Source organism: Akebia trifoliata, chromosome 3 (genome assembly GCF_017979445.1).
Source record: "Akebia trifoliata isolate Shusen 1 chromosome 3, ASM1797944v1, whole genome shotgun sequence".
NCBI lineage: Eukaryota > Viridiplantae > Streptophyta > Magnoliopsida > Ranunculales > Lardizabalaceae > Akebia > Akebia trifoliata.
In genome coordinates this window covers 48,127,321-48,142,553 of record NC_141377.1, presented here as the reverse complement: position 1 = coordinate 48,142,553, position 15,233 = coordinate 48,127,321, and the positions used below count along the sequence as shown (strand labels likewise).

Below are 15,233 nucleotides of genomic sequence, written 5' to 3'. Positions count from 1 at the left end.
TAAATATCACATAGTATTTAAATCTCTGAAAAGATAAAACGGGGGCTGGTCCCCATAAATCACAATGAATTTTAACAAACGATTCATCACAAAATTCATTATTTAAAATAAAGGGAAGACGCCAAGATTTAGTCATTTGACAACTACTACAAATATTCTTAGCTTTATTGAAAGTAGAATTAGAGATCATTTTATTAGTTTTCAAAAAATCAACGACTTGGATGTGTGGATGACCAAGTCGTTGGTGCCAAATATCTTTGCTCACTGTTTCGAATCTCGTTGAGAAGAAAACCTTCTTATCTTCAGGTTGCAGGGCATAGAGGTCTCCATGTCTATGGCCTGATGCTATCATTGACTTCGTTTTCCTGTCCTTTATCACAAAACCAGTTGATGAGAACTCAAACAAATAGGGATAATCAGTAGTAAGTTGACTTACAGAAATAAGGTTCTTTTTAATTTTTGGAACAACTAACACATCATTCAATTTTAATTGATTATTTTCGACCTTTATTAATGATGAACCAACATGAGTGATATCTAATGTGTCTCCATTACCAACCATAATCTTATCTGGTCCTTCATATTTAGTAAGAGTTTCGAGCTTACCTGCATCTGCAGTCATATGAGATGAGACTCCTGTATCTAGAAACCATGCACTATCTTGATTATCTGCAAGTGACATGGCTGCAAGAGCTTGGGGAATACTTCAGGCTGGTATGTTTGGTTGTATCTATGCCAACATCGTAATGCCGTGTGATTGGGCTTCTTACAAATCTGACAAACTTCACTCTTTTCTTTTTCAAGTTGTTGGGACTGATTGGATTGATTCATATGATTAATGGTTATAGGTTGAAGACTTTTTTTTTGCCCACGATTCGGTATTGGTCCAATTTGGGTAAAGCCACGTCCTTTAGAAGTAAAGGACCATTGATTGGATCTCCCACGTCTATTAAAATATTTATTATCTTGTTGTCCTGTAGATCGTTGACCCACAAAGGTAACATTGTGATTAGTTGTCCCATAACCTTCAGAGTTATGCAAATTCCTCATGGTTTCATGGCTCTGAAGGAGAGGGACAATCTCACGATAGGATGGAGTTGGTGGTTTTAACATAGTAGTTACAAATGATTCATAACCTGGTCCTAAGCCATTAAGAAGCGAGAAAACCTTAGTACGATCATTTATAGGCTTTCCAATGGTAGCGAGGTCATCATAAATGCTTTTGAAAGTCCGAATATATTCGGAAATGGTAGAGGTACCCTTTCGGTGCATTTGTAATTGTTGCAACAAGAAAAATTCCCTTTCTTGGGATTCTTGAGCAAAAGAATTCAGCAGTGTATTCCATACCTCAGAAGCGGTCTCAAGTCCGACGACCATACCGAGGACTTCCTCTGATAATGTTCCTGTGATCCACCCACGCAAAAGACGATCCGACCTTCTCCATGTGGTATAATCTGAATTAACAATCACACGTTTCCCATCCACAGCTTTAGTGTCTAGGATAATGGTTTGACAATCTGATATAGAGAATTCTCCATCAATAAATCCCATCATATCTTGACTCTCTATGAGTCCTAGTATCTGTGTCTTCCACAAGAGAAAGTTTGAGTGGGTTAATTTGATTGTCACAAAGTTTCCAACATTCAATGTTGATGGATAAGGATACTTTGAAGGGATTTCAATGGCTATTGTTGCAGAATTTTTGTTTTTATTTTTTTAATTTTTTAATTTTTTTTATGGATTTAGCTCACTGTTTTGACCTTGGTAAGGGCTTTTGTGAGAGGCTCTGATACCATAAAGACTTTGAGAGTTGTGAGAAGGATACAGGTCTTTCTCTCTCAAGATGAGAGCAAGAAGAGACAATTGCTTTATTTATAAGAGAACATGTATAACAATACAATAGATCCGTTGGAATGCAATAAAAGTGTTGTTAAAGTAATTTCCTATTTAGTTATGGCTACCTCCTGTGCTTGGAAATAAATATCTATAGATTAATAGTAAAGGAAACTATTTAAATATTGAGTGGAGGAGATTGAGGAGAAGATTTTATTTCCACATAATCAAGGAGCCTTCCATACACATCTTGCTTGTGAATCAGATCTTGAGTTAGAATCTGAGTTGGATCTGGATCTTGAGTTGGATCTTCTACACAGTCATCCTTGAATTTAGTACTTGTAACAACCACATTGATCTCCTCCAAATGTCCCTCTCTCTCATTTATGTTCTTTTGAAATTTTTTATCTTTTGTAACAATCTCTTGAATAAAGGGTTACAAAATGTAAGTTGAGTTGTATACATTGTACACTTTCAATGAAAGAAATATGAAAAACTTTAGCCATGTTTTCACTTTGAGGAATGTTTTAAGAAAAACATAGATGGTCAAAGAAAGAAGTTATAAATTTGGTTGGACCTATTTACATTTATTTTAGATTATACAAATCTATGTGAATTTTATCTAAATTATCTTCATTTATTTTTATAAAAATCTAACATTTAATAGAAATTATTAAGGTTTGATTATTTGAGGGTGTTCCAAATTATGTTATCTTTCTGTTTTAAGAACAATTGATCGAGCAACAAAGGAAAAAAAATGACAAATTCATTTGATCATAGACGTACACTAGATCAATTTGGTTGGACCAATTTATATTTATTGTAGAATTTTAAAAATATATGTGACCTTACTTAACTTATCTCCATTTATTTTTATAGAAATCTAAAAATTAAATATGTATATTAAGATTTGATTATCAACAGGTCTTGAAATTATATTATCTTTCTCAAGATCTATACTCTATGTAAAAAGACACCTGCAACTTTTTTTTTTTTTTTTGTGTGTTTTGCTGCTTCTCTACACCTACACAGTTGTCTTCGGGATCAAATCTAATTCAGTTATGATGGTTTATTCGTCGAAATTTTGAATTTTTGTTTTCTTTCCAAATAATTATTTAGTAATTTAAGTATAAGTATTTGGAGAGCATTTTGAAAAAAAAAACACAGAATTTCACCATAAAATAATCAAGAGAACACAACATTGACTTTTGGTCAAGGGGGTAAACCTAATATCACCAATTTAATGTGGGGTATTTCTAAAATATACTTTTTCAAGAGACACTGAATTTTACTAAGAGCACTCCAATTCATGTGATATCAATAAAGAATTTAGTTCACATCTTTTTGGGTGTTCATTTTAAAAGTTGTGTGGCAAAAGAAGTTCTTTTTCTTAAAATTATAAAAATATCTCGATTTGTTTTTTCTTAATATTATCTTCAAAATTTTCTTATTTATTATTTTAAATTACAAATAGGGCCTTATAATACATATGCCTTTGCACATGCCCCCTACCAGTTTTCTATTAAAAGAGAGGAAAATTATTTAAAGGACTCTCGCAGAGGGACTTCTTTCTAAATAGTTCCTAAGTTTTCAACGGTTGCTTGGCATGACATTTAGTAAAAATTTTCTTTTTAAATGGTCCTAAGACTTCATCTCCCACATTTCTCATGATTAAATGCCTTAATCGTTCAAATTCATTGTTTTCATCCAAAAATTGAATTTTTGACATTTCAATTGAGTTTCAGAAATCCCATTCTGTTATAAATAAGAATAAATCATTTTTAAGTTTTTTCTTAATATTTTGAAAATGTATATAAAAAAACCAAGATTTTTCCACTATTTTTTTTTTTAAATTTTTAGATGAAAATCAATCAATAATATTTCGTTTGGGTTGAAATCATTTAAACAAGTCGTTATCTCAAATTTTTAGTCGATCTTTCCATGTATTTTAGTCGGAAAAACTCGTACATTAAAAATGGGTGGGTTTTACCTATGTCGAGTTCACCATTTTTTATTTTAAAAAATGGCGAACTCGACAGTAATTAAAAAAATGTCGAATTCGACAATAAATAAAAAGTGGTGAACTCGATAGTAAATAATGGTGTGTTTGACAATACAAATTGTAAACTCAACACAAAATAAAAAAGCGTGAAATTCGACAATAAAAATTATGAATTCAATGGTACGAGGGACCATTAAAAAAGAAATTTTTTACTAAATGTCCTGTCAAGCTAACACGCAGAACTTAGAGACTATTTAGAAAGAAACCCTTTCGCGAGGGTCCTTCAGGTAATTTTCCCTTAAAAGAGCGGAACCGAGTCAACCGATTGTCATTAGAAAAACCCGTCTTATTTGAATGGGATCGACTTTATTAAAAATTGATCCGACCCGGTCGGATCGGTTCACTTTAAACACCGCTTTAATAAGGAAAGAGTGCTGTTTGGATGGAAGCCGTTTTAGAACAAAAACAGACTTTCTAAAAATGTGAAAGTGAAAAAAAAACACTTTTTTTCTATCGCGTTAAACAAATAATGAGGTATCTGGCTCGCGTTCTTCTCGAATCACCCTCACCAGGTTCGATCGACAATTCGATTTCGACGGATTAGAGTATTCTCAAGGTGTGATCCACTCTCTCATTTATTTCTTATCTTAATTTATTATTTCCTTTTCTTCGATTTCTCAAGCTAAGAACTTCATGATCGAAACCTAGGGTTTCGATCACCACTTCTTTGTTATTTTATATATTATACATGTTCAATGTAGGGTTTAAACCCCTAAACAGTTTACTCAAATGGAACTCTTTAGCTTTTGTAGGATCTGTGGTTGGAGAGCTTTTAGTGGAATTTTGGGTGAAACAGTGAGAGGCGTGGTTTGGTAACGAATGTTAAGTTTTGTGATGCCCAATTAAACCGGGTAGGCGTAGTATGGGCGTTTGAGTTGGAATTGATTGCAGCCAAACACCCCATGATGGTAGAACCAGTGAAGAACATGGGTTTTAAACAGAGAGATGGTTGGTGGTGTTTTTAAGCAGAGAGAGGGTTGGTTTGAAGGATTTTACTTTGTAGCTGTCTATTAGGATAGATTGTGGTTTTACAATGAAGTTGGCTTAGGGCCTGTTTGGGTAGGTGCAAGCCCGAATAGTACAAAATGAATATGCAGTAAAATTTAGACAGAAGAAAATCACCTTTTAGCTGAATTTGACCCACAAGTGTTTTGTGGCCATTTTGATTGTGCCGTTAATTATGATTCACAAAATGGGCACCATCGAAACAAAGTTTGTGAGGCAGCTGTCTTTCGAGGTCTGCCTAAATGGCCCCTTAGTCTTGATTTTTAAAGTGATATTGGAGTAATTCTTATCTAGAGAACATGGGCCTATTTGTGATTGGCTTCATGTTTTCGTCTCACCTACCCAAAAAACATAGAGAAGTAGAAAGCTTTCAGATCCAAAGGGAGTTGTGGGACTATGGCAAGGGTAGAGCCAGGATTTTGCTCTCGTGGGGCAGCCAAGAGTAAAAATATTTTTGTCAGGGCAACCAATAGAGAAAAAAAATGATGGGGGCAATAGCGGCGGATTTTCTTATCCGCCGTTGTTATCTGTCGCAATAACTCATGTATACTCATAGACTTCGAAAGTTCTTGTGGGGGCAAGTGCCCCCACAACCCCCAATGTAAGTCCGCCCCTGGACTATTGTGTGTAGAGATGGTCACTCGTCATTATTGTCATTCATGCCTCGTCCCAAATAGGTTGGTTTTTGCAACATGAGTCATATTCCACCATCCAGCTCTATCTTGGGCCTTGTCTTCATTTAAAGCATGTATGTATCTCATACATCTCTTGTTACCACCTCCAGCTTCTGATTTCTACCCCTTCCTTCGTTTTTCTAAGCCTTTTACTTGCACAAAAAGCACATTATCTGGTGCCATCATTGTTCTTCATTTCACATGCCCAAATCGTGTCAGTTACCTTTATTTTATATTGAGGCTATTCTTAATTTTTGTCCAATGTAATCATCAGCTTCGATTTTGTATTTCCTAGTCTCACTACTTATCTATTTCAACATTGTCATTTTTTCCATGCTTATTCTACAATATGTTGTTTCATGATCACCCAACATTTAGATTCATGCAACATGGTTAATCTTATTATTTTATTTTATTTTCCCTTTCATTCAAGCAATATAATCGATAAATACTCCTCCACTTATCCACCCAACACTAATTCTATCTATCACGTCTTCACCAATCACTCCATTTCTTTATATGTAATAAAGATAAATAACGGAAGTGGTCTCTTTTGCGTGCTTCTTGTCCATGAATCTTAATCAGCGTACATCATCCATGGGAGTGTACCTTCTAAACTTTCAATCTGTGTGGGTCCTATTTATCTTAAAACTTAATTTGTAACTTGTAAGGTATTCTTCCATAGTGTTATAATTTTCAACATAATTCCTCTTTATTTTTTCGATCAACCCTACAATTGCAAATAGTAATAGGATATAATAAGGGTCCTCTCTTTGAATGTGAGCAATTAACCCAACCCTGGCCTTGACCAAGAAGGCATGAACTGATTCAACTTAAAACTGCCTCGTCTCACCACTAACTGCTTTGACACCAGTTAGTAGTCACACTATACAACAAAGGATCTCTTCTTAGTTATTTATAATATTGAGAAGGTCTTTCGTTTTAAATATTTGAATTATTATGGGATTATGACTCATTTCATATTTTTCTTAATTGAGTTGTTTTGATGTAGAGAATTGAAATCATTACTTGCATATTGCTCTTTTACTGTAATACTTTTAGTGGTGACCTGTTGTTTCAATAGAGTTGGATCATTTTAGGCTTTTTGAATATAAATATATAGGGTTGGGTGCCAGTTACTCATGAGAAAATACACGATCTCTTCTGTGTAAGCACAAAATCCAACGGCTGAGATTTATACATATCTCCGTAACACACATCTCGGAGATACTTGTCTCGAGGATAAATATCAATCATTGGATTTTGTGTTTAAATGATTGAGATCATGTGTTTTTCCCATGAGTCATTTTTCGTGAGTTACTGGATCCTGATCCATATATATATATATAACCAAAGTTGGCTTTGGTTGTTTGGGACAGTTTTTGTCATTGATGATTTGTGGCCGCTGGATTTGAGTGTGCTGGGTGTTACTTGTTTTGCATCAGTTCCTACTTACCTCACTAGAAAGTACCATCCTGAAACTGGAGATGGATGGTCGACCAAATCGGCCACGTCGACAAAGTCGGCCTGCTAACCAACCACCCATTCAGGATCCACCTAGGGCAAAATGGACAACATACCTTACAAAGATACTTGCGGACTTGATGGTTGAACAGATACTGAAAGGGAATAGGCAAAACAATTCTTTTACCAAGAAAGCATGGAAATATATGTGTGATGAATTCCATAGAAAAACAAGTCTGAAATGGGATAGGGAGCAGTTGAAGAACCGGTACGGTGTTCTGAGGAGGCAACATTCTACTATGAAGTCACTTCTTGAGCTAAGTGACTTCACTTGGGATGAACCACGCCGCATGGTAATGGCCAAGGATGAAGTGTGGGATGAATACATCAAGGTACATTTCCCCCATTTTTAAAAGCTATATTACATTTTTATTTTACAATCTTAAGGTGCTTGCATATTATACTTACAGGCTCATCCCGACGCTGAAACAATTAGAACCAATGGTTGTCCAATTTACAAACAACTATGCATTATATTCTCAGAGATGGGGGCCAATGGAAATCATGACCAATTGGATCTCCCTGTCGAATTGGATGAAGAAACTCCGTTATTGCCATGTTCAGAAACTGCAGGGATGCCTAGTGATTCCAGACCACTGCCAATGTTTATTCAAGAGGAATCTTCATCGAGCACAGAGGACGATGAAAACATACCAAATGAACAAAACAAATGCCAACCCATGACGACGCCAACGATTTTGGTTCATCGCAAGAGAAATCGTTCAGGAACCGATGATGTCATGACAAAAGCTATATTAGAGATGGCATCTGCATCAAAGTTGAGGATAGCTGCAGGAGCTCAAAGTAGTGAGCGATTTTCTATAACTAATTGTGTTAAAGCATTGGATGAAATGCAGGGTGTTGATGATCACCTCTATTATGCCGCTTTGGATCTGTTTGACAAACCTAATGCCAGGGAGACATTCATGTCTCTCAAAATTGAGAAACGATTAGTGTGGTTGAAGGGCAAGTGTAATGATCCCACCAATTCCATAGCATGAGGACCTACTAGACTCTCTCTTTTGTTTTTTTTTTTCCCCGTTTTGTATTTGTCATGTTTGCCCGTACTGGAATCCTGATGAACTAACTACCTTGGTTGTTATAGAACTCTTATTTTCAGAATATATTGTTCCAGCTCAACACTGTAAAATCTGCCCTAGTGGCCCGTAGTAAGCTGTATAAATTTTTTTTTTTTAAAGTGTTCTCCACGATATATATATATACCATGGTTATCGTGTTTCTGCTTTCCCATAAAATGGATTTGGGTAATGTGAGCAAATGCGATACAAAGCATTGGGAAAATGTTCTGCAAATGTAATGGGAAAATATTTGAATTTATCTTGGATTCAATGTAAGCAGAAATTAGCAATATTTATAACTTTTTTTTTTTTATACAATTTATTGGATCTCACATGTAGCAGAGGAAGAAGAAAAGTGTGATTGTGTGAGTGAGAGTGTTTTGGAAATAGATTTTGAAGGTATCATATACTCCATGAAGATCCCCAATTTTTTATGATAGCAGTAACAATAAATTCTCACAAAAGTGAAAAACATCATCAAAGGGTTTCCTTTAATAAAATCAAACAAATAAGAAAAAAGCAGCACTCGAAGACCCTTCTGTAACATAAAAGTCAGTAATACACAAATTCAAAACCCATAAAAATTCTCAGATCCCTTATATTTCTAAATTCTAAACTGGAATTAAAAGAAAATTGATTTAGTCCTCCCTAATTATCTAAACTTCGATCCACTGGTGTGATCACCAAGTTCATCTCACAAGACCCACACTTGATTTCAGAGGACTCCACCCCTACTATACCGAACTGGGATTCACATCTATACACAGAATCCCCTCACAAGGATGACCTATTGAAGATGTAGGCCCCTCTTCAAGGTAACAGCCTCTTGAACTCATGACCTTGATCAAAGCTCTTAGGTTGGTTGTAAACAGATTCAAATGCACGCATACACACACTAGAGAAACCCGTCATCGCTTGGAACATATTTGGGAACCCCATTTGCAAGTTGTTCAATGTCATAGCCCTTGTCACACTCACCAACTTCTCATGTTTCATCTTCTCTTCCTCTGCCTTTGCTTTCAAAATATCCACTTTTGCACGCTTCTCCGTAATTGGGTCCTGGTGTCTCCTGGACCAAGAACTTCCAGGCGTCGAATAAGGGCCATACTTAGACTCCAAGGACTGAAGCTCAACTACTTTCTTCTCGAGTTCCTTAAATGCGGTCTCTGATTTCTTCTTTTGCTTCTGTTCTGCCGCTTGTTGAACTACAATAGCATGGATTATTGTTAAGAAGCTCTTAATCCCCTCCGAAGCCACTTTGTCTGGAATTCTATCGAGTGTAAGCTGCCATTCTTCGCAAAGGGAGTAGATAGCAGAGTTATGTTTGGTTTTGGTTAGTGAATCGTTGATAAATTGGAAGAGACTGAGACGGAGCCAGCCAGTGAGGGAGTGGATGTAGTCTCGTTGGGTTTTGATGAGATTGCAGAACGCTAGGTACCACTGTTGGACCTCGAGCTCGAGCTGAAGAGCTGATTGTCGGTGGATCTCTGAGGTGGGGTCGGTGGCTGGGATGGTGTTGAGGAATTTGAGTTGCTGGACTATATGGGTTTGGACTTGGTGGCTCTCATACATGCTTCTCCACATACTCATCAACCTGAAAGTTAGGCAAACACATTTTCCAATCAACCATTGGAGATTAAACATCAAGTCAAGTTTGCTGTATTTGCAAATGAGGAAGCTTTAGGTACCAATAGAATACAATGGTGGATAAGACGATAGATCCCATCTAGATTAGTCCCTTGACCAAATGTTGACCCAGACATGATTCTAGTGCACGAGCGATCGAGTAAAACACAAACACACTTCAATTGTGTGCGGGGCGTAGATCTAAGTTTAATAGATGGACTAGATTGGCCAAGCCAACCTTGACCCAAGTATTTCACTTACCTATAAAATTTATATATTGGAACAAAATGTACAAGATGACTGAATTAGGAGATGCCATTGCCGCTTCCCTGTATGTTTTATATGTATATATAAATGCACACATGACACACCCATCAATGCAGATTCTCCAATAAACTAGTAACCTCTTGGGCCTACTTATGGGCAATCAATCAAGTTAAGGACAATTTGATCTCTTAGAAAGACCATCTAGCAGAACAGTTGAGCTATTTGACTGGTGCAAATGCACAGCCGCCCCGGTTAGATAGGCATGTTCAAAAGCAATGCAAGTCAGCAGCAATGGAGACAAACTAGTCAATGCAAGTTCCATAATGGGGCATTAATTCACTTTTGAACCAAAAGATATTTGATGAGCATGTTCAAAGGACAAACAAATAAGGTCAGCATCACTGACACCCAAAAAGGGAGGAGAGAGAACAAAACCAAAAAACAAAGAGAGAGATTGAAGTAAGCTCACTAACCCTTTGACTAGCTCAAGGAGCTGTGGATAGAGTTGAGTCTCCCTCACTCTGATGATTTCAGCAGAGGTAGTCTCCATAGCCTGACCAGCCACCATCATCCTTGACTCTAATTTTCCAATCTCTTTCTTGTTCTTCTCAATCTTCATATAGTCACCACCTCTCACCTCTTGCTTCCTTAGTTGAGCCACTCTCTTCTCATGCTCTATTTTAATACTCTCAGCATTCTAAGACAGAAAACAAACATGAACAAACCCATGAATCAAAGGGTATCTTGGTCTTTTTAACCTAAATTGAGAGTTGGAAGTTGGAACCCCCAATGGTTTTATATGGTGTTCTTGGGTCCCAAAAGGAAAAATAATAATAATTGAAAAAGCAATAAAACACACACATAAAACATAAGTTCTTGTTTCTTACCTGAGAAGGACTCATGGATTATGCTGTCTATATAAATTTACAATTTAGAAAACCCAGAAAGTAAGCATAGGAGAAACTGAGATTAGATGTTCAAACTTCAAACAGACCAATAGGAGAAGAAATTATGTCTAAAAAAGAGATGAAATGTTACAAATAGGACTACCTTAACCTCCTGATATAGTTTTTTCTCCCAAGCATAAAGTCTCTCTACAGTAGAACAATGGCTGGTACCAACAACATTACCGCCACCAGGATCAGCTCCAAGCATCTCCTCACCCAACCTACCGAAACCACTCGATTTTGGAGAACTCCATGTCCATGGACTCAAGTTCCTTCCATAATTATAAACTTTACCTGAAAAAAAAAAAAACAATATATAATAAACAAGAAAAAAACCCAATACCCATAGAATCAAACAAGAGAAATACACACAAAAGATTGCAGAAATGAAACAAAAACTAATACCCGGAGATGAAATATTCAGAAATCCACTTACCTGTTGTTCTCTGATGAGAAAAATCAGAACTTGAGGCTTCTAACAGCGAAGAAACAGAGCGTCCTGCATCAGCTGCCTTGAGGAAATACTCATCGAGCTCCTTAATAATCTCAACAAGATCCTTAGTGTTTCTTGAAACCACGATAGCAAGCTCACTTGTAGTATCTTTTGAACTAACAACAGAAGGCGGAGCAGCGACGCTCGCTGTGACTGCAGTCGCCGCGGTAACTTCTGAAACAGTTGTGGTGGCCTCCCATTCCTCTTCAGTAGCAGACCTTGATGACGATGGGGCAAATGGGTCCCAGAAATCCCAACTTGAATGTTGTGGTGGTGGTGGTGGCGGTGGTGGAGGTGGAGGGGGAACAGGGGAGGCAGTTATAGATGTCCAGTTATCTGAGCTAATTGGGCTCATTGGGAGTGGTGGGGGTGGGGGTGGGGGTGGTGGAGAGGGGGGAAGAGGAGGGAGATGATGTTGAAGGTGGTGGGGGTGGTGGAGATTGGATTCCACATTAGCAAACTGAAGCAGAGTAGAACCTGTACCTCTGAGGGATCGAAGATACAGAGTGTGTGAAGCAGAGAAGGATTGTCTGGCTTTTACAAGTTGCTTCATGTATCTTTTTCTAGCCTTGCAACGAGAAACCATCTCTTCTCTCTCTACTCTTGAATAACAGCAACCCATTCTTCTTTTTCTCTCCCCTGTTTTTTCTTCTTTTTCTCACAAAGATGGATCTTTTGTTGTTGTGTTTTTGGTTGATGGTGGGAGTGGGTTTCAGTCAAATTCCATCTGGTTTTTATCTTCTCGAGAAAAAATTGTTCTTTTTCCCTCAGAAACCTGTTCTGGGTCTCTCTCTTTTGTTCTTACTTTGCCACCAAAACTGCTTCTTTTGCCTCTGAAACTTCATAAAAATGTAGGATTTTTCTTCGTCTTGATGTTTCTCATTTGGATTTGAGTAAAGTTGGTTCTTGTTTCTCTAAATCTCTTTTGGGTCTCTTTTCTTTATCTCTCTCTCCTTCTCTGTTTGCTAGAAAATCTCCTCTTTTGCTCCAAACTTCCAGCACTTTTACTTCAAAAAATTACTTGGTTCTTCTTTGAAACACTTGCCTTCTTTGTATCTGATCGACTAAAACTGATCTGTAATGGGCTCTCTCTCTCTGTTGTTGGATCACTTGGGCTTGGGTTGCGCGGAGATATCAACGAGAGCAGCAAAACAACAGTGTTCTTGGAAGTAAACAGAAGAAACAATTTTGATGTACATCAATGTTCCATATGAATTTACTGGCCCCTCCTAAAATGCCACGTGGTATAGTACTATAGGCTTAATCCTACTGCCTCTCAATAAAAGTCAGATTTATAGCCATTGATTAAAATGAGTGATTTATAACCGTTAGATGATATGAGTATTCTTCAGAGTACTCAGCAGTAATGGGACAAGAATGTAACATGTGGCATTTTGTGGATGGTCAGTGTAGTTTCAGATAGAAGAAGCTTCACATCAAAAAAATCACTCCGCACGGGCTATGGGCGTTGGGCAGAGTGCGTGGCATTTCTTTATTTGAAAATTGAAACCAAATGACCAAAACACCCCCCCCCCCCACCACCCAAAAAATGTGTGCATGGATAGAATTACCCATTATATTGTTTGTGATTTGCCTCCCTGAATAATGTAACATTTACAAATGTCACCCTTAATTTAATAAATTGACGCTCTTGACCTTTGACCAATCAAAACTAGAATGAAAATTTCAATCCGACAATGAGAAATGCTCAGATCATTGGTAATAATCACCAATTGATCTCAGGTGAACAAAACATGCATGGGTCAGTGAACACAAGCCAAAGTCAAAGGTCAAAGGTCGAAGAAGGTCATATAAATTTTGAACATATTAAATTCGACTTAATATTAAAAATGCTAAGACAAGAATACATTTCAAATGTACCAAACGAAGCCAAATTTGGTATTTTTAGGCTAAAATGGGGCTGTGGAAAGAAGCAGAAAAACCCATAAACAAAACTAGGGTTTGGTAAGGCAGAGGGTATTTTAGTCAATCAATTAATTTCAAACGGACGTGGGAGGCTTAATTTGGAAATAAATTAAATGGTGGGGGCATATAGGTTATTGTGAAGAGATACAATGGGCGTTTTGGGACAATGAAATTGTGCATTTAAAGGCTTTCCTATTTAGGACAACAGTGTGAGTGGAGCCAGCTAAAGAGCGACTAATTCAGCGAAACGGCTAACATATCCAATATTTTTACCAAAACACCCTTATCAAATTGAGAAATTACTCAGTTCTTTTCGGAGGGTACATATAAGTATGAGTTGGATAATTTAAGGAAGATAAGAAAAAACGGACCACTGAGATTTTGGGTTTCATGTTACAGAGAATCTATGTTGTGGAGTGGTTGAAATGAAAGAAAAACGCATTTGATAGAGATCAGTATTGAATACCTAGGGATCAGTTCATATTTTACTTTGAAATCCCTATGATTATCCTATCATCTCAGCCGTTGATGAAAAGTCTCAAACCTTGTTTGATCCAAGTATTTTTATTAAAAGATAGCTATATCATAGCTTATCAAATTCATTCCTATTAATCCAAACCATGAATTTGTATAAAGTGAATTAGTTGATGGTATGGTTTAATTCGATTAATTTTATATCTGTGTTTGAGAAATCAAGTTGTTAAAATTTTGGGAAAAACATTTAAAGGATCTTCGCGGAAGGGTTTCTTTCTAAATAGTCCATAAGTTTTGTGCATTAGCTTGACAGGACATTTAGTAAATTATTTATTTCTTAATAGTCTCTCGTACTGCTGAATTCAATATTTTTTAAAATAAAAAATGGTGAACTCGACATTGGTAAAACCCATCCATTTCTAATTTTCAAGTTTTTTCGATTAAATAAAAATAAAAATAAAAAGTGAAAAAATCCTTAAAAATGATTTCTTCTTTCTTAAATCATTTTATGATGAAATGAAATCTCAATTTTTAGATGAAAACGATGAGTTCAAATAATTAGGACATTCAATCGTGAGAAATATGGGAGATGAGGTCCATGGACCATTTAAAAAGAAAAATTTTACTAAATGTCCTACCAATCAACCACTAAAAACTTAGCGATTATTTAGAAAGAAGTCCCTCTTTGAGGTTCCTTTAAGTAATTTTTCTTTTTTTTTTTTTTTTTTTATTTGAGAAATTAGATTATGTTTCTTCATTTTCTTTCTTCTTCATGCATGTATATAAAGAAGAGGTAAATCTAGATTTTATTTTTTCTGTCGTACTGTTAACGTTTGCTAACATAACAATTGACTTGCAACTTGCATGCTTGAATTATAATTGAACAAATGAATAAAAACATAAATTATCTCTACTTAAGCTATATATGATCAGATTCATTCCAGAGAGGCGAGCCACAAACCTGAATTGAAACGTAGTGAATCGATGAACTTGTCACCAACCCCTTGAGTGCTCAACACATGTCCATTATGATATATTTAGCTATATATATCATGGCAACAACAATTGTTTATTTATTAATTAATTTTTATATGTTTCTTTTAGGCTAGTTGACAGTCTTATATAAGATCCAAATCCCAAGTTCCAAACGCAATATCATCTCAAATATTAAAGCATCATGGTAATGTCAGGGGTACGATTATGTAATTATTTGGATCTGAAACATGGGATCTTTGTGAATCAATGCACATGATGATACTAATATTGTTTGATTTTTATATATTTTTTTAAATAAATAAATAAATTATATGAATAAAGTGATAA

The 15,233-nt window shown here is 36.2% G+C and overlaps 2 protein-coding genes across 3 annotated transcripts; one reads left to right on the top strand and one right to left on the bottom strand.

Annotated features, from left to right (window-relative positions):
* Nucleotides 1–4,285: 4,285 nt before the first annotated feature.
* LOC147407536 (L10-interacting MYB domain-containing protein-like) lies at nt 4,286–8,205 on the top strand. Of its 2 annotated transcripts, none has more exons than XM_086436165.1 (3): nt 4,286–4,451; nt 7,020–7,430; nt 7,509–8,205. In XM_086436165.1, exons 2-3 carry the CDS (start codon nt 7,062–7,064, stop codon nt 8,097–8,099), a joined length of 960 nt encoding a protein of 319 aa, XP_086292291.1. In that variant the 5' UTR covers nt 4,286–4,451; nt 7,020–7,061; the 3' UTR covers nt 8,100–8,205. The 2 variants fall into 2 exon arrangements, with proteins under 2 accessions (XP_086292291.1, XP_086292292.1); XM_086436166.1 differs by having other exon boundaries at nt 6,954–7,430.
* Nucleotides 8,119–12,633, bottom strand: LOC147407535 (pyridoxal-phosphate-dependent serine hydroxymethyltransferase, putative (DUF632)). The gene is made up of 4 exons (XM_086436164.1): nt 11,454–12,633; nt 11,121–11,311; nt 10,544–10,767; nt 8,119–9,771 (listed from the first exon to the last, which is right to left on the bottom strand). Exons 1-4 carry the CDS (start codon nt 12,130–12,132, stop codon nt 8,988–8,990), a joined length of 1,878 nt encoding a protein of 625 aa, XP_086292290.1. The 5' UTR covers nt 12,133–12,633; the 3' UTR covers nt 8,119–8,987.
* Nucleotides 12,634–15,233: the final 2,600 nt, after the last annotated feature.